The sequence below is a fragment of the Octopus sinensis genome, linkage group LG9 (genome assembly GCF_006345805.1).
Source record: "Octopus sinensis linkage group LG9, ASM634580v1, whole genome shotgun sequence".
In the NCBI taxonomy this organism is placed as follows: Eukaryota; Metazoa; Mollusca; class Cephalopoda; order Octopoda; family Octopodidae; genus Octopus; species Octopus sinensis.
In genome coordinates, this window is record NC_043005.1 from 57,345,056 (window position 1) to 57,365,114 (window position 20,059).

General features: G+C 35.8%; 1 protein-coding gene across 5 annotated transcripts in view; it reads left to right on the plus strand.

Moving 5' to 3' along the window:
* The window catches only part of LOC115215375, a 215,303-nt gene that overhangs the window by 110,740 nt on the left and 84,504 nt on the right, over positions 1-20,059 (plus strand). For 4 of the 5 annotated variants that reach the window (XM_036505988.1, XM_036505985.1, XM_029784532.2 and 1 more), the window contains one exon: positions 8,990-9,089. Coding sequence is in view for 2 of the 5 variants with exons in the window: in XM_036505985.1 (XP_036361878.1) it covers positions 8,990-9,089 (100 nt within the window). In the remaining 3 variants the exon portion in view is untranslated. Of the gene's footprint in view, positions 1-8,989; positions 9,090-9,969; positions 9,989-20,059 lie in introns of those variants that run through there. The other variant, XM_029784533.2, reaches the window with a different exon arrangement.

The window sequence follows — 20,059 nt, forward strand, 5'->3', positions numbered from 1 at the left end:
GTTCTTTTAGTTTATATCTTTTATATTTTTACTTTATAGCCTTTTGATGAAAGCATCATTATTATTTTCTCTCTAACTTTCAAAGTTTTGTCTCATGTTTGTGGCCCTCTCCTCCTATCCAATCCTCTTTTCTACCTACATAGCCCTTCCTATTACTAGAGCTTCTGTCCTTATTCATTTTCTTCATCTTCCGTTTGCCACAAATGTTCTTCTTGGAATTTGAACACAAAGCAAAGAGTGCGAACAAATATTCCAATACATCCTGTCTACAGCTCCAACAGTTCTGCCTGTCTACAACCCACAACTGATATTTTTATTTATCAAACCATCTCCTCATTATTGAGGTCAAATTCTGCCAGAATTAAATGTTCAAGTTTGTGTATTTTGAGACCTGTGAAGCAAGTATCTTAGTCTTGGGTTTGTGACAAGCTTACAGGTTCATTAGGCCAGACCTTATCTTGATTTCTAATGTGTTTGAGTGACCAAGGTAAATACCCACTCACTCCTGAGCAGGGCACTGGTCTATCTTCGGGTAGATACTTCTGCTGTTGCTGGCACTACTCATTTTCAGCTGAGTGGATTGGAACAGTCATTTGGTTTTAACATGTTTTTTTTTATGCTGCAGGTTTTTTTTCTTAAAAAGAATTTTATATATATATATATATATATATATATATATATATATATATATATATAGGCGCAGGAGTGGCTGTGTGGTAAGTAGCTTGTTTACCAACCACATTGTTCCGGGTTCAGTCCCACTGCGTGGCACCTTGGGTAAGTGTCTTCTACTATAGCCTCGGGCCGACCAGCCTTGTGAGCGAATTTGGTAGACGGGAACTGAAAGAAGCCCCGTTTTATTATGTATATATATATATTATGTATATATGTATATATATATATAATATATATATATTTATATATATATTTATATATTTATATATATTTATATATATATGTATATATATATATATATATTTATATATATATGTATATATATATATATATATTTTTATATGTATATATAATATATATATATATATTTATATATATGTATATATATATATATATTATATGTATGTATATATATATATATATATATATATATATGTATTATATATATATTATATTATATATATATGTATATATATATGTATATATATATGTATATATATATATATTATATGTAATATAGTATATATATATATATATATATATATATATTATATATATATGGTATATATTTATATATATATATATTATATGTATATATTATTTATATATAGATGTATATATATAATTATTATAATATATTTTATATATATATATATATATTTATATATATATGTTATATATATATATATTTATATAATATTTATATATATATATAATATTTTATTATATATGTATATATATATATATATATAATATATATTTATATATATATGTATATATATATATATATATATATTTATATATATATGTATATATATATATATAATATGTATATATATATTATGTATATATATATATATATATGTATTATATATAATGTAATATATATATGTAATGTATTATATATAATGTATATATATATATATATATGTATATATATATATGTATATAGATATATATGTTCTATATATATAGTAATGTATATATATAGTATATGTATATATATATATATGTATATATATATATATGTATATATATATATAGATATGTATATTATATATATAACTGTATATATATATATATTATGTATATTATATATATATATGGTATTTTATATATATATGTATTATATATCATATATATTATATATTATTATCTATGTATATATATATATATATGTATATTTTATATATCTTATAATATAATCTAGATGTATATTTATTATATATGTATATATATAATATATATATGTATATATATATATGTATATATATTATATATTATATTAATATAATATGTAATATAATATATATATATGTAATATATATATATATGTAATATATATATATATGTATGTATATATTATATATATATAATATATATGTATGTATATATATATGTATGTATATATATATATATGTATATATATATATATGTATGTATATATATATATATGTATATATATATATATGTATGTATATCTATATACATATATTATACACCAACACCCTGTACATGGAGCAAGTAATACTGCACCAACCAGAGCAGGTAACACACTGGATCTCTGCTTCACAAATAATGGATCTCATCCATAATGTGAAAGTGACACCGACACTACTCTCGGATCACAACATGGTAGAGCTGACCATGTACGGGCCAAAAGAGAGCACGGACTGCAGCCTACAAGAAACCCTCAGAATCTTTCCAGCTTGAACTTCAATAAGGCAAACTGGAAACAAATTGAGAAGAGATCCTCAAACAAAACTGGCCTGAATGTCTCTCCTTCCGGACATCGACATGATACTTCCACAATTCATGTCTGTAATGCAAGCCATATGCTACAAATGTCCCAGAGAGAAAGGCCACTGTACACAGAACAAATCCCCAGAGAGAGGAAAATTCTAATGAGCGGCGTACAAAAATTTCAAATCCGCCTAAACAAACAAATTGAAGTAGTGAAAAGTCCCGCCTGAAAATAAAACTGTTGGAAATTGAAAATTGTCTGCAACTTTCCCATGAGAAGGAAAGAGCAGACAAAGAAGCCTGGGCTATAGACAACATAAAAACTAACCCAGAGCTTTCTACAGGTATGCCAAAGAAACGGCTACAGTGCACTGTAGGATAGGCCACTCCTTGAAAAGGATGGCACACTCACAGGAAACCAATGAGGGTAAGTGAATACTGAATGAACAATTCAAGAGTGTTTTCACTCCACCCCTTGGGCATTTCCAAATCAGCAATCCAACTGACTTCTTTACCACTGCAGATATAGAATCAGAGGCGGCGACGATAAGTTACATCGAGATAAAGGAAGAGATGTAATAAGGCTATAGATGAAATGAAAATAGACTCAGCTACTGGCCCCGATGGATCCCGGCATCCTCCTAAAAGTATGTAAGAGAGTCTTAGCAAGACCACTTGCAGTCCCCTTTCAGAGCTTCCTTGCAGCTGGCAAACTTCCAAGGGACTGAAGGAAGTAAAATATGCCCTATTCATAAAGGAGGTAGCAGAGCGGAGGCAAAGAACTACAGACCTATCTCTCTGACCTCACACATCAGCAAGGTCATGGAGCGAATAGTCAGAAGGAAACTAATCACCTTCCTTGAAGAAAATGACTTGCTGCCTGACACCCAACATGGTTTCCGACCAGGAAGAAGCTGCTTAAAACTCAGCTCCTGCAGCACTATGACTGGGTGCTGAAACAACTGCTCAACCACTCAAATGTGGAAGTCATATATCTCGACTTCGCAAGGCCTTCGATAAAGTCGATCACGGAATGATATGTTCACAGGCTGCGTGATCTTGGCATAGTTGGCAAACATAGGAGAATGGCTTACGACTTTCTGAAGAATAGAAGTCAGGTGGTAGTAGCCAATGGGGCCACTTCCATTAACACGCAAATAATGAGTGGTGTTCCCACAGGGCACTGTTTTTGGGACCACTACTGTTCATAATGGCCCTCTCATACATGCCCTCACCACGCAGAGATCCACGATCACAAGTTATGCAGATGATACAAAAGTTTCACATGCAATACAGAACCCTGAGGACACTAAAAACCTGCAATGTGAGCTGACGAAAATACAAGTGGGCTGAAAAGAATAGCATGCAGTTCAATGCTGGAAAGTTTCAACTTTATACTATCAGCATGCAAAATTGAATGCAATACCCAATGAATACACTGGACCCGGAGGATTGCAATCCCAGAGGCACAATCAGTGGCGTGACCTGGGTATTCACATGAGTGATGACGGCGACCTTTCATGTACATGTTGCTAAACTGACAGTGAAATGTAGACGGCTGCTGGCTGGATTCTTAGAACCTTTAGAACAAGAGAACAAGCAACCATGATGGTCCTCTGGAAGACACTTGTCCTAAGCCACTTTGACTATTCTCTCAGCTATGGTCACCATCCAGTGTCAAGTTGATCACAGAACTTGAGGCGATCCAACGAAGCTACACAAAGAGATAGCCTCTATGCAGAATGTAAGCTACTGGGAAAGACTCAAGAGATTAAATTATCTCCCTGAGCGTAGGCGGGAAAGATATGCCATAATAACATCTGGAAGATCCTGGAGGAAGTGTCCTGAACTTTGGCATCGAGATTTACACAAATGCCAGAACTGGGCGCCACTGCGTGGTGCCTAGGACTCCAAACCTGCATCAAGATGTAGGACCAGATTCTGTGATAGCCTGGGCTTCCGAGGCCCACAGCTCTTCAATAATCCCCAAAGAACCTGAGAGACCTGCATGGGGTGGATACAATAGTCTTTAAAATGAAGCTGGATCTCTCCTGTCAGGTGTCCCAGATGAACCACAACTTCACGGCAGGAGGGGCAGATGAGGGCAGCTGCATCGAACTCTCTCTGCACCAAATAGCAGTTGCTAGAAAGCCTCCATGAAGTAAAACCAAGTAGCAACACCAAATGGATCGGTGCCCCAGCATGGCCACAGCTCATAGGCTGGAACTGGAATCAATCAATCAATCAATCAATCATATATATATATGTATATAATATATTAATTATGTATATTATATATATGTTATATATATAATATATGTATATATATATTATATATATATATTATATATATATATGTATATAGATATGTATGATATATATATATATTATGTATATATATATATATATATATATATATATATATATGTATATTATATATGTATAATTATAATATATGTATATATATATGTATATATATATATTATATATATATATATGTTATATATTATGTAATATATATATATATATATATATGTATATATATAATGTATATATATATGTATATATATATGTATATATATATATGTATATATATATATATATATATATATGTAATATATATATATATATGTGTATATATATTATATATATATGTATATATTATATATATATGTATATATATATATATATATTTAGATATATATATATATATCTGTATATATTATATGTATATGTATGTATATATATATGTATATGTATGTATATATAATGTATATGTATGTATATATATGATATATATGTATAGTATGTATATATATATGTATATATATGTATATATATATATATGTATGTGCGTGTTGTTTGGTGTCTGTGTTGCCCCCTAGCATTTCTTGACAACCGATGCTGGTGTGTTTACGTCCCCGTCACTTAGTGGTTCGGCAAAAGAGACCGATAGAATAAGCACTGGGCTTACAAAGAATAAGTCCCGGTGTCGATTTGCTCGACTAAAGGCAGTGCTCCAGCATGGCCGCTGTCAACTGACTGAAACAAGTAAAAGAGTAAATATAAATCTTGTACTTAAAATCATCTTCTTTTGCCAAAGCACTTTATCATGGAGATGTGAACCAACCAGTTCCAGTTGTCAAATGATGGAGGGAGTGTCACGTGCATACAAGCACACATGCTTGCACCCCCTCCCCCCACACACCCCACACAAGCTACCACACTTTTTCCATCTACCATATTCGCTTATAAGGGATTGATCAGCCTAGAGCCATAGTAGAAGACACTTGTTCAAGGTGCCACTCAGTGGGATTGATCCCTAAACCGTGTTTGCTAAGCAATCTTCTCAACCACACAGCCATACCTGTGCCTAATTTTTCATCTTGATCACTTATATCTCTTTGTTTAAAAAATAAATTACAAAGCTGGTGAATTTTCATTCCTTGCCACACTCTTTCCATTTTATGTCCCCCCTTTCAGTTACATGTGATTATTTTCTAAGTTGGTTATGGAAATGGCATATATAATCGGTTACATCATTGTGTAATCTATCGACTGATTGAACAGTGTTTGGAATATTAGCATCTTGTTTTTGTTATTGTTTCTGTTAGATTAGTTGTTTTTCTAACAGCTTTCTTTCGGTATAATTAATTACTTAGTAAAACAGTAGAATACAAGGAATCTTAGTGATGGCCTTGTCTGGCAACAGAAACAATAGAAATAGTTCAAACAGTGAAATAAATCACTTTGGACATATGTCTTTCTTCTGAAGCAGAAAATATCTGGAAGTGCTTTTTGTCCTATTGAGCTGTGGAGAGAGAGAGAGAGAGAGAGAGAGACCAGTGTGGTGTACAATGGCAGAGGAAATAAACTTTGAGGGAGGGGTGGTTATTTGTACCAAAATGCAGATCATGTGAACTGATTGAGGGGAGTGGAGAGCCAGGCCATGTTATGCCTGACTGTCTCTCTGCCTGTCTGCCAGTCAGTCTGTCAGTCTGTCATCATCATCATTTAATGTCCAGTCTCCATGCTGGCATGGGTTGGCTGGTTTGATATGGAGCTGGCTAGCAGAGAGCTGTCTGGACTCCAACTGTCTGTTGTTGGCATGGTTTCTACAGCTAGGTGCCATTCTTAATGCCAACCAGTTGACATTGTGCACAGTACTTTATATGTGTCTCCATCATGGGTGTGTTTACACAGCACCGACATGGATGTGTTTATGCAGCACCAGCACGGGCGTGTTAATGCAGCACCGGCATGGGTGCTTTTAAGTGGCACCAGCACCTGGAAGGACAAGCCTGTATGTGTGGAAGACAGCGATTTTACTTAGCTTGGCATGTCTTATCAAGTACAGCAAATCACATCTCGCAGCCCCCCTTGTCATTTCCTCAGTGAGGCCCAGTGTCCTACATCTGCCCCCCCCCTACACGCACACAATGCACTCATAATTAGTTGAGAAGTAACGGTAATGTTTCAAAGTAGAGGGTGTTAAGTAGAGGCTGGTGTGTTTTGCCTCTCTGGATTTTATTATTGGCAATAGTAGAAAGGTCGATGGTGGAGGTGGTGGTATGTTCAGAATGTTGTAGTGATTCTCAACCATTTCTTCTTTTCTTTTTTTTTCTTTCCACTTATGGAACCTTCTGATTCCTATTTCACTCTGGAATGAGTCATAATAGCTATTTGATGTTTTAAAAGATTCTGTGACATTTTTAGAATTAAATATTATTAGGAATTGTAAGATTGCTGAGATATTTTGTGTAATGTAGAATTATAATCTATTTATTTTACATAAATTTTAACAAGAAAATCTTATGTGGACCCCCAAAGGTCATATGGACCTCAGTTGAGAACTGTTGTAGAGTATTGCCTGGAAATTATGAAACATTTTGTAGGAACTCTTATTTCAGTGGGTTGACCAACACTTTATCTTAACATCATTCCTCCCTCCTCTGTGCCTTTTTGTGTGTTTGTACGTGTGGTTAGTCATGTGTGCATGCATAGTCAGTTGTGTGTGTGTGTGTGTGTGTGTGGTTGGCCACGTATTTTTGTGTATGTATTTTGGTTGGTTAGTAAGGCATGTGGCAATCATGTATATATGTGGTGTGCACAACAGTGTAGGCATCTGTACCCTCGTGTACACACAATATCAAAGGGAGGTAAGTGGTTTAGAAGTAGTAATCGAAATCTCCCTCAAATTTCACCCTGCCATCTTAAAATAAAACCCCAAAAACATTTGACTGTGTAGTCCTAGGTACACCTTTTGAAAATAGGACTGAATGATCATAACCAAAGGATTGTTGAACACAGGTCATCTCAAACAGGTCAAGCTTTGGAATAAATAGCATCATCAAGAATAAAGAGGATTGGCCGGCAAGAGTCCAATACTGGTGCCATTTAAAAAGCATTCCTACCAGTGCCACATAAAAATGCTTGTGCTGTTGCCACGTTAAAAGTAATGGTATCCAGCTGTTGAAGTAGGAATAGAATGGCATCCAGCCATGGAAACCAAGCCAAATCAAACTGGGTTCTGGTGCAGCTCTTCTACTTGTGAGCTCTGGTCAAACCGTCCGACCCATGCCAGCATGGAAAACAGACATGAAAGGATGATGATGATGATGATGATCAACAACACTTCCACATCAACAGCATCACTATTAATATAGTGACTACCACCACCACCACTACATAATAATCACTACACTGTCATCCTCATCAACTTTATTATTGCTAATTATTAACCTGCCAAAGGTGGCGAGCTAGCAGAATTGTTGTCACATTGGACAAACTGCTTAATGGCATTTCTTCTGGTTCTTTATGCTCTCAGTTCAAATTTTATTGGGTTGTTCGGAAAGTCCGTGCCGGTTTTTAAAGGAAAGAAAAAGGTCAATAAATACTTGCCATTACATTTTTAATCAGCGAAATATGAACCATTTTGTTGCACAATGCGTCTTCATCTTTCCTTTAACTTGAAAATACCCTCTTCCCAGAATTGAGGTGGTTTCATGGCAAAGAATTCATCAAGGTATCTTTTTACATCATCCAAGGAATTTTAATTTTTACCAATAAGACTATTCTGCAGAGACCTGAATAAGTGGAAATCCGAAGGAGCAATATCTGGTGAATATGGAGGGTGGGGTAACACATCCCAGCCAAGCTGCAGCAATTTTTGTCTGGTTCCCAAAGCATCAAATGCCAAAAATGAACTTTCTTATCTTCCATTTTAAAGGGTTACAGAATTAACACAGATTATAGGAACATAAACCTTCTTCCACGAAAAGATAGCTTAAACTGAGCTCTAAATGGAGGTGGAGTCAAATCATATTTTATGGACTCAACCATGTTCTAAAATAAGTCGAAAGGTAAGCTACTATAAATCGGCACAAACTTTCCAGACAACCCAATACTACGGTCAACTTTACCTTCCATTGGGTTGACCACTTGAACACTGAGGTCAATACATTCAACTTACACAACCCTTAAAAATTGCTGGCTATGTGCCAAAATTAGAAAGAATTATAAATGTACTGTCAGTGATCTAAAATGTCTCTTCTTTTTCTATTTTCCACAGGCTGAGGGAATCAAGATGGTGTGGAATCTGTAGAACACCATGTATTTGCATTAGGAATATCCCATTAAAACTAGTTCATCATTGTTTTATTACTACTCTGGTAAGTTTCAACCTAATTTTTATTTTTAATATACCTGTACTGATGACACGTAAAAAGCACCATCCGAACATGGCAGATGCCAGCATTGCCTGACTGGCGTTCGTGTCTTCCAGTTTTTGTTTCATTTTCCCCTCTCCAAGGTGGTGAACTGGCAGAATTCATTGCAGCATTTGTTCTGTGTTCAACTCCAAATGAGGACAACTTCCATCGTTTTGTAACAGAGTTGATTAGTAAAGTATCAATCCAACACAGTGGAGTGACAGAACTGTAAGGACATTGCACAGATAACTTATATTAGGGGATTTTACATTCAGAGTACAAATCCTGCTGTGGCCTACTTGGATGGTAGACTTAATCTGTCACCCACTTTAACACTATAATTTGGCACTTTGGGTGCCTTTAGTAGGATCCACTTTGTTGCAAGCATTCAGGTCTCCAGTTTGGGGAATACTTTCTTCCTTCTTTCCTTGCCATCAGTCTTGGTGGCTCTGTGAAAGGTCATGGGCACTGCACTGCCTTCTGTCCTGACTAGAAGATTAAAAAAAAACTGTACATTTTTTCCTTTAATCCTTTTGGTACCAACCTGCCTGAGACCACATGTGGTTGTATCATGCTAATCTATTTTAAAGTGATCTAAATTGAATCTGTCTATCAAAATTTCATGTATATTTCCATTCCAAACACCACCTTAATAATGACAAAATTATTTTGCTAAGTTCTTCTTTATTTCCAAAACTATTTGAAGTAACAGCAGTATATTTCAGCAGAAATATGGTAACAAGAATTAAATACTGCATTCACACAAAGTTTATATGAAATTTTACAACTAGGGAAGCCCACAGAAAAGGCAGTGAAATGAAAAACAAAACACAAAAGTCAGTATATAACAACAGAACAAGGTATGGAAAAACAGACTTCAACTCTAGCATTTAAACCTGATATATCTGGCCCAAATATTTTATCTATTTTGTGTTCAAACCAGTCTGTCTGGTTTCTCATGCCTAAACCTTCAGCACCATTTTAAAAATAAAGTCACATCATTGAAATCTCAGTGATAATGCTTGATTAATTAATTATGTATGATTAATTTAAAAGAATGTGAATAAATAAACATATTAGACAATGATCTCGTTGCTGAAGGTTTAACCCTTTCGTTACCAACCCGGCTGAAACCGGCTCTGGCTCTTTAGTACAAAATTTCTGAATTAAAATCATCCACCAAACCTTAGTCACAATTTATGTTCCTAACACTAGCTTAATGATAACTAAGTTATTTTACTAAATTCTTTGTTATAATCAAAATTAATTGAAAGAAACACAGAGCATCTCAAAATAAATACAGTAACGAAAGGGTTAAACAAACGAACAAACAAGTTCAATTTCTCTTAGGCATAGTCTGAATATAGCAATTAAAGAAAAGTTAGGAGGGTTAAAGGTCAAATCAAGGCTTGAAGGTTTTTTCACTAATTGCTTGATCAATCTCTACATGTTGTCCAGCAGAAAGTAAGTTGTAACCTCGTGTGGGAGAAAGGGTATATATGAGAACAGGTATGGACTCTCTGATACAGCATCCTCTTGGTGTGTTGCTTGGGAGTTTGGGCCCATCTATAGAAGTTTGGTGGTGAGCATTTGCTGAGAAACCTTACTTACCAACCATCAGTATTTTGTTCAGATAAACCAGAACAAGCAGAGTTAGGTGTTGTGATTAATGCAGAGTCTAAAGCAGAGATTTTCAACCAATTTTTGCCTGCGGACCTCTTTGGTTCCTATTTTACTCTACTGGACCCTCATAGCCATTTGATGTTTAAAAGCATCCCATTATATTTTTATAATTAAACTAGCAGTATCGCCTGGCGTTGCTCGGGTTTGTAAGGGAAATAACTATATAAGCATTTTTAGAGAGTTACTTCCTTTATAGATGCCAATTCGGGCTTTCTTAGCCATTTCTGTTTTGGTGTCTTCAAGCCATGAAGTCGTTGTTCTAAAAGAACACTGGTCTCCTTGACAACGCATTACGACGTTGATTTCTTTACACTCCGTTCCCCACAGCTTCACGAGGGAGGGAAGGGGGAGAAGCAAACAGGTGCAGCTGTGAGCGTGGACGCCAACTCCGCCGCCATCGACACACGAAAAATTATGCATTAAAATGGAATAAAAAATGATGTTAAATTATTTTTTAAATCGTATACTCATCGTTGACGCGCGCTAATAGCCAGACGGGCTCGATATGGATCACGACTATAAGATACCCGAATTTGGTTAAACTGCACCGCAAAATGTGGGAGGAGTTAGGAATCTAAATCGAAGGGGACAGACACTCACACAACTAGAGTTTTATATATATAGATATTATTAGGAATTGTATATAAAAAAGTTGTCAAAACATTTTGTGTATTGTAGAAGTATAACTAGTTAGTTTGCTGATAAATTTTAACACTGGAATCTTATGTGGATCCCCAAGAGCCATATGGACCCCAGTTGAGAACTAATGGTGTAATGGATAAGTCACATTAGAGGTAAGAGGAGAGATGATTGTATTTGGAAAAAGGTGTCTGATTAGAGTTGGTATACAACTAATCAGTTCAGTAGGGTAAAAGCTGTTGTGGCAGTGTAATAAAGTAGATAGAAAGAAGGGACAGTGCATCTGTGGGCCACTGGTATAGTGAGTTGTTGGTTGTGTCTTTTTACCAATCAGTCAGTAGGCCCTTTGGATGCAGTCTAGTGTGTGTGTGTGTAGCAGTAGCACTAGCATTATTCCTAATGTGGAAACAAGCAGTACATTAATTTTTCTTGAGCTTTATATAGGGCCAGCAGTTGATCAGAGTTAAGTATTATTTGACTCAGAAGAGAAAGACCAGTGTTTTAAGATGCTGTTTGAACCATGTTATGGTTGTGTGTCGTGTTATTAGTGTAGGTGGTGGGTGAGTGTTATTTCTCCGACATCTTAGTCTCAAGACCATTGTGTCAGTGAAAATCATCATTGTCCATTTGTTTTTCTATACTGGTGTGGGTTGGATGGGTCTGTTCCAGCACAGCACTTCACCACTGTTTGTGACCCTTCATCATCTCTTTTGTGAAGTCTAGCACTGAAGGAGTGAACCTCATCACTTTTTAGCTATGTTTTCCTCAATCTCGCTCTTCCAGTGACTCCTTTCACTCAGATTAGTCATCAGTCCTGTTGAAGCAGCTCTTTTTTTTTGCTTTGAATATACCATGTGGATGGTGGACTTAATCCATTTCATTGTTTGACACCACTGTCTGGTCTTTGGGTGTCTTTTGCAAACATTAGGGTCTGGGGATAATTTTCTCGCTTTCTCCTACCAAGTTATAAACTTGACAGATAGCTGGGTATTTCCTCCTCCAAAAAGGTCATTAAAAAAATGGGATATTTTTCTGTGGTTTTTTTCCTTTATGGCTACAGCCCTGAACCCTTTGACTGCCTATTTCTAGTAATAACTTAGTGCAAGTGTGTGGCTTAGTGGTTAGGGTATTCAGCTCAAGATTGTAAGGTTGTGAGTTCAATTCCTGGCGACACGTTGTGTCCTTGAGCAAGACACTTCATTTCATGTTGCTCCAGTCCATTCAACTGGAAAAAATAACTTGTACTTGTAATTGAAAAGGCCAGCCTTGTCACATTTTGTGTCCTGCTGAATCTCCATGAGAACTACTTGTAGGTTACGTGCGTCTGTGGAGTGCTCAGCCACTTTCATGTTAATTTCATGTGCAAGCTGTTCTTTTGATCTGATCAGCTGGAATACTCTTTTTCATAACCAACAGAGTGCCAGTTGAATAGAAATCACTTGGTTTTTATTTTATAGTGATACCTAAAAAAGAAATTACAATAATAATAACCTCCCCACCCTTGATATTGTTGTTTGAAGAGGGATGGATATTTAGTGTTATGTTCCAGGTACATTGTTGTTTTTATGAATAAAATTTATGATCGAGACTTTGAAAGAATAGCCATTTTGAATTGTCAAGAAGCTGCTTCTTCACTTAGGCATGTCATAGTCTTATGATTGGTTCAGTGTTTGCTTAATGTTTGTAAACAATAGTTTGTTTCATTTTCAAGATAAACATCAAAGTGATTATTGATTTTATATATATATATATAATCAGCTGATATTGTAAGGATGATCCGGTTCTTGACTGAGGATAAAAGGCTTCGACTGGCCCGTCCTTGTTTTTTTGTATCGTCTATCTGGATGTTTTGTTGTCCTTTTTTGTCCAGATGTTTTGCGTTCTTGTCCCATTTTGTATTTTATTTTATAATTATATATATATATATATAAGTATATGTGTGTGTAGGCAGATAGATTGATAGATCTATTATTCTGTTCATGATAGACAAATGGTCAACAGAAAAATGTAGATAATTTTATCCAACAATTCATTAAGTGTTTATACTGCGTAGTTTTCTCTCCACTCTTAGGAGGCACAAGCACTTATGCATGTACATAGAGATGGGAACTTCCACCTAGTCCAAGTGAGGTATGGAAAACACTACCTCACTAGGAAACAGATGGGTGTTGGTGACATGCAGGGCATCTGGCTGTGGAAAACCTGCCACACAAATAGTGTTGCACAGTAGTAGAATTAGATATCCTTATATGGCATACACTTAGGAAATAGTTCTTAAAAGCATGTAGGTTAAGATGATGAGAGAAATTCTACCTGGTTGATATTCCTAGCAGCTGAATCTCATTCAAATCATATACTATCAGAGTAGTTTACAATTTTCTTTTTCTACTTTGTGGTACACTGGACATCAAGTATAGAATTTACTAACACACTTTGTATGAGAAAGTTTAAAACAATAAAACAAAATGTTTTACAATTAGATAAAAAAAAAGAATATAGAAAACTATTGCTTAACTTAATTTATTAATCATACTTGCATATAACAAAAGTTTTCCAGATGTGTAAACATCAAACATTATTAAGGATTTTCCAAAGCCTTATATATATACACACACACACATACACACTAGCAGGTGTACCTGGCGTTGCCCGGGTACATTATTTCGAAAAGGCTTTGAAACTAATAAAGCGATTAACACCCCCCTCTCTTAAACACTTTTCATACTTTATGGCATGACTACCACCTACGTAATTCTTTAGGGGAACCGGACATGTAAATATTACGACAACAATCAAGTGAAAAAATAAAGCAACAAAAGTTATAATAGCAATAACGTAGGACTGAAATATGGCGCCAATACGGCAAGTCTCCAAAACTTCCTTATAAACAGCATTTTTAGTTTTCCCCTGGGGGATGAAGGCATGTAAACTGTTCCTACAACCCACTCTTTAGCAGCCAATGTACAGTTGACAGTGTGAAAAGCATGATTTGGCTAAGAAAGTTCAATGACAGACAGCGACTGCCCCTGGGACTTATTAATGGACATGGCGTAACTGAGTCTAATCGGAAACTGCATTCTCCGGAATGTGAATGGTAAGTCAGCAGCCGAAGACATAAGGGGAATTTGTGGTATGAAGACGTCTTGACCTTTACTACAGATGGTCATAATCGTTACTTCAATGACATTGGGAAGTAATTTTGTGATAACAAGGCGTGTACTGTTGCACAACCTTGGTGGATTTAAATTCCTTATCAACATAACAGGGCTACCTACTTTAAGAGTAAGAATATGTGAAGGTACACCTGAAGGCTCCAAGGAATTCAAAAATTCAGTGGTGTAATCAACTACCTCATCCTGATTGGGAATGGTGTCTACTGACTTATAGACTGTCACGTCCCCAGGCAAATGCAGTAAAAGACTGTTGTTGATTGCACTGACCGCCACATTTTTAAGAGCCAAAATGGCTCTTTGGCAAATCCAATCTAGATCTCTGTTGTGGACTTCTAGGCCTGGGAAGACTTGGTCCTGAAGACTCTGGATAGTACTGGCTATTGTGCAAATGTTACTTATGTCAACATCTTCATTTCCATCTTCTGGAACTTCACCATTGCCAAGAAGGAGAATGTCCTTTGCAAAATCTTCTGGCAATGGATCCTCATGAAGGCGCGCTCTCATGTTGGATTCTAACTTTAAAGTAACATGGCTCTATAGAGGTGAAGACTTAAGACACGTCATTACTTCATTTACCCTTGTGCTTTTTGGAATCACTGGCAAGTTTTGTCTAAAGTCCCCAGATAGCAAGACAGTGCCCCCCACCATTGGTTTGTGGCTTTCCTTTATGTCATGCAAAGTTCTATCTAATACCTCAAGGGCACCCTTGTGAGCCATTGTGCATCCATCTCAAACAATCAGGTGGCATTGTGTGAGCAATTGCCCGTTGTCCAACATCTTTGAAATGTTGCAAACAGGCATTGGTGAACTTGCGAGGTTAAGGGGAAGCTTAAATGTAGAGTGTGCAGTCCTGCCACCAGGGAACAGAGTAGCAGCTATGCCTGAAGTTTCCACAGCTATTGCGATGCACTTTTGTAGCCTTACTTTTGTAAGAACGAGTCTAGTTACGAATGTTTTGCCTGTCCCGCCAGGAGCTTTAAGGAAGAAAACGCCACCTTTACGATCCTGGACTTGCTGAACAATAGTGTCATAGGTGTGCTTCTGGTCAGGTAGCAGGAGTGCCTCAGTGATCTGTACATATGCAGATAGTTCAGTAATGTCGTAAGATGTTTCCCGAACAATCTCAGAAGGGAGATCATTTGAGGTAGGCTTTGCAGTGAGGGGAATCCTGTAAGTAGTCATTACGTCAACACCTAAAGCTAAAGTCTTGTTTTCAATCTCAATCAGTGCTAAGTTTTGTATTGTTTCATTTTTACCAAATAATTTACGAAGGAGGGAATGGGTTATTTCCCTTGGAAGCTTAAAAATAATTACGTCCGCCATTCAACCATGCCCTCATGTTGTTCCTCTGCCGTTTACCCAAACATTTTTTCAAAATCAATTTATACTTAAAACCTCCCCAGACACATAAGCAATGTCCATGTGAAGTTTAAGAAAAATCAGTTGAGCTGTTTTGGCGCAAAACGAGGACATACCGATACACAGACAGACATTTTCAGTTTTAATATGTAAGATATATATATATATACATATATATATTTTAAAGTCCATAATGCACTGTTTGAGAACTAATCTACCATCATGATAAAGAGATAAAAACTTTAAAAGAATGTAATCCTGACTGAAGATGGATAGGACTTTTATGGTTAAAATATCAGCATTGATGTGTGATGACACAACATTGGTTAGAAACCATTTTATTTCTTGGGTTGCATTTGCTTTTCAACTGATCTTATCTAGAATTGTATGAAATTGGGACAAGAGTAATTACATCCTAGTAGTGATTATAGCTATTAAAGCACTGCTGGATATGAATCTGTATACCAAAGCAGTCCTTGTAAAAATACAATATAACATATTTATTTACACTACAATGTATAATATGCTAACAGCTATATACACATCTTGAGTTTTGGACTCTTGCGGAAGTCACCTGATCATCTGAGATCAAACTGATTAAAACATAATGTAGATGTAAATATGTGTGTGTGTGTGTGTGTGTGTGTGTGTGTGTGTACATTCCATCCCTAAATATGGCATGAATAAATTGTTGAAAAACTAAAATTATTCACACATTTCAAATATTTAGAGAGGTTTTTAGACAATAAAAAGTCACGGAAAAAGCCAGGCTTTGTAACCTACAGGATACCATCACACTGAGACATCAGAAAACGCTTTAGTGTCATGTGCTATCCATGCCCACAAAACGACCAGTGAGTGTCTCTCTCTCTCTGAGATGGAACTAGAGTGGGACATAGGAAGCAAGGCAGATCTGTTATGCCCTGATTGAGGACTGAGAAAGAAGAGCCTTGTAGCCTGGCCTTGAAGCAAGCTCATAGCTCATGACTTCACTTGTGACTATGCTTGGTGCAGATCTTGCTACATAATGTTCTATGCGGGGTGGAAGAAACTAAGCCTCAAAATTGTATGAGAGAGGACACAGTTGATTGAACTAGTAGTTCTTCAGTATATTTTTTGAGATTTGATCACCTATCCACTCACATGGAAATAAAAATTTCGCCCTTGTTTTGTACAAGGGTTTGCTATACATCTTTGTATGATAAAAGGGTGCATTGTATAAGATGGAATACAAATTTAACCCCATTTTACTTTCCTTTAATTTTTTTTTTTTTTTGATATTGACAAGACAAGCAATTTAAGAAGAGTGAGCTGTAGTAAACTGAATCAATTCAGTTAATTACTGATACTGAGATTTAAAAATAGAATGCAAAGGAATGGAAATATATGGTGCAAAGTGCTTATGCTAGAGACTCTGATTCTACACTGAATTGTTAGAGCATCTGACAGTATGCCTTGCAGTATTTGTTCCCTCAGATATTGGGTACAATATAATCGGTTTTTTTTTCAAACCAAATTGTACACCTTGTGTCTAAGTTCAGAATGGTTATTGTTATTATTGACAGTAGGTGGTGAGCTGGCTGAATCATTAGAGCATTAGAAAAATGCCATGTGATATTTGTTGTACTAAGCACTCTTGTTAGTACTCTTGCTTTTCATTGTATTAAGCACTCTTGAGTTTAAAGACTCTAAGGCCAGCTTTGCCTTTTAATCCATCTAAAGATGATAAAGTAGCAGTCTGATATAGGAATCAGTCATTGATTGCACTACCCTTCCCTTAAAATTGTTAGCTTTGTACATAAACTATGAACAGGTCATGTTGGGCAGTGTCTTCTAATATAGTACCGGGTTGAGCAAAGCGTTGTGAATGGATTTGGTAGATGGAAGCTGTAAGAAGCTCATCATACATATTGTTGTGGCGAGAGTCATTGATACCCCTGGGGGATTAGAAGAATGGATTTGCCGAACTCTTATAAAGAGTAGAGGTCAGTAGTAGTTGGGGGAGTGTTTTGATAGTCTCGTGAAGTATTTCATGTGAACACATTTATTAAACCTTCGCTGCATAATTTATCAGTACCAACCTGTGGCAGGATTTAAAAGTAGCAATGAGATATTTGAAGCCTTTGTAAGATGTTTAAATTTTTTTTGGTATGACACCAAAGAAAAACTTATTTAACATGGATGATTTGTTGGTTTGCGTGATGCAGTTGCAACAACAACAACAATACCAACAGTTACTGGAAGTTATGTTGAAGAAGTCTGAAAATACTTCAGGTTTGTTCTTGTCAGACAGTGTAGCAAATTCAATTGGAGAATTTATTTATAACCCAGAAGGTACTACTTTTTTTCTTCATATTTTTGAAGATACAAAGAAATCTTCAAAGAAGAATGTACAAATTGGAATGACAAGAAGAAGTCACAACTACTTTTAAGAAAGTTATTCCCTCCTGAACATGAAAAATACTGTAATTATATTCTGCCAAAGAAACCAGGTGAGATTTGTTTCGATGAAACAGTCAATTTGTTATCAAGAATTTTCAGTGAAAGAAGTTCCCTGTTCAATACTCATTGGCAATATTTAAATTTAGTTAAAAAAAAAATGAGGAAGATTTCATCACTTATGCTGGAGTAGTTAACAGAGAGTGTGAAAAATTCAAATTAAATGAATTAATCCCAGATTTGTTCAAATGTTTCCATATATTATCAAAATTAGAACAGGACCAAAAATTAACTCTAAACACAGTGACTGAAGAATGCCAGAGGATTATAAATTTAAGGCATGAAGAAAATTGAAGAAAAAATTGCTCTCAGATACGTGCGTGTTGCCCTCAAATGGATAAGAAAAAAGAAAAACAAATGTCAAGACCAAATCCATGGATAGACTTGGAAAGCTTGGCATTATTGAAAAAATTGATTACTCAAAATGGGCATCCCCTACAGTTTATGTCAAGAAAAAAAAAAATAAAATCCGAATATGTGCTGATTTCTCAACAGGATTAAATGAACATTTGATGGCATATAATTATCCATGACTAAGTCCAGAAGAAATTTTCAAGAAGTTGAATGAAGTAAAAGTTTTTTGTCACACTGGTCAGGTCATTTTTTGGGGTGCTGCTGGTAACATGTAACTCAGTACAACCTGTTGCATGCACCAGGACATTTGAAATTAGTGAAAGCTGGTAGAGGTTGCACGCTTGGCAGCCAAAGTACTGCCAGTGAAATACCTATCATGTCCCTTGAAAAGGTAGCATGTCGGCAGAAGTTGCACCAAACACGTAAGTTGCCGAAATGGTAGTTGTTTGAATTACTGTGTGTAGGTTCCATTGCTAAAATGTGGTTAAGGTTCAATTCTCTTGCTCACAATGTATCAGATTCAACTGTGCAGTGTTAACCAGCTAGAAGAGATGTCTTCTTGGGGTTAAAAAATTGCACCAAAGTCCGTTTGAGCGAAAAACAAGAGTGCTTAATACAACGTAAAACAAGAGTGCAAACGGATATTACCTAAGAGTCGGGTAACAATTATGTTGCAACATCTAGCAACGAATTGTCACGATATAAAAGCGACAATGTAAAAATAAATAAAAATAATAATATTAACTTCCAATGGAAGTAAATCTCAAAGGGGGGAGATGTGGCCAGAGTCATTGACACCCCTGGGGGATTGGAAGAAGGACTAGCCGAACTCTTATAAGGAGTATAGGTTGGTAGTAGGCTGGAGAGCATTTTGGTAGTCTTGCGAAGTACGTTGTGTGAACACATTTATTAAACCTCCAATGCATAATTTATCTATACAAACCTGTGGCAGGATATAAAATATTTGTATGTATGTGTGTGTGTCTGTGTTTGACCCACCATCATTACCACCTAATAAGTGTTGGTGCATTTATGTCCCTGTAATTTAGCAGTTTGGCAAAAGAGACCAATAGACACTATGTACCAGGCTTAGCAATATTTAAGTACTGGGGCCAATACATTCAACTAAAAATTCTTCAAAGTAGTGCTCCAGCATGGTCGTTGTCTATTGACAAACAAGTAAAAGATAAAAAATAAATTATTGACAGATGTGCTTGATTGATG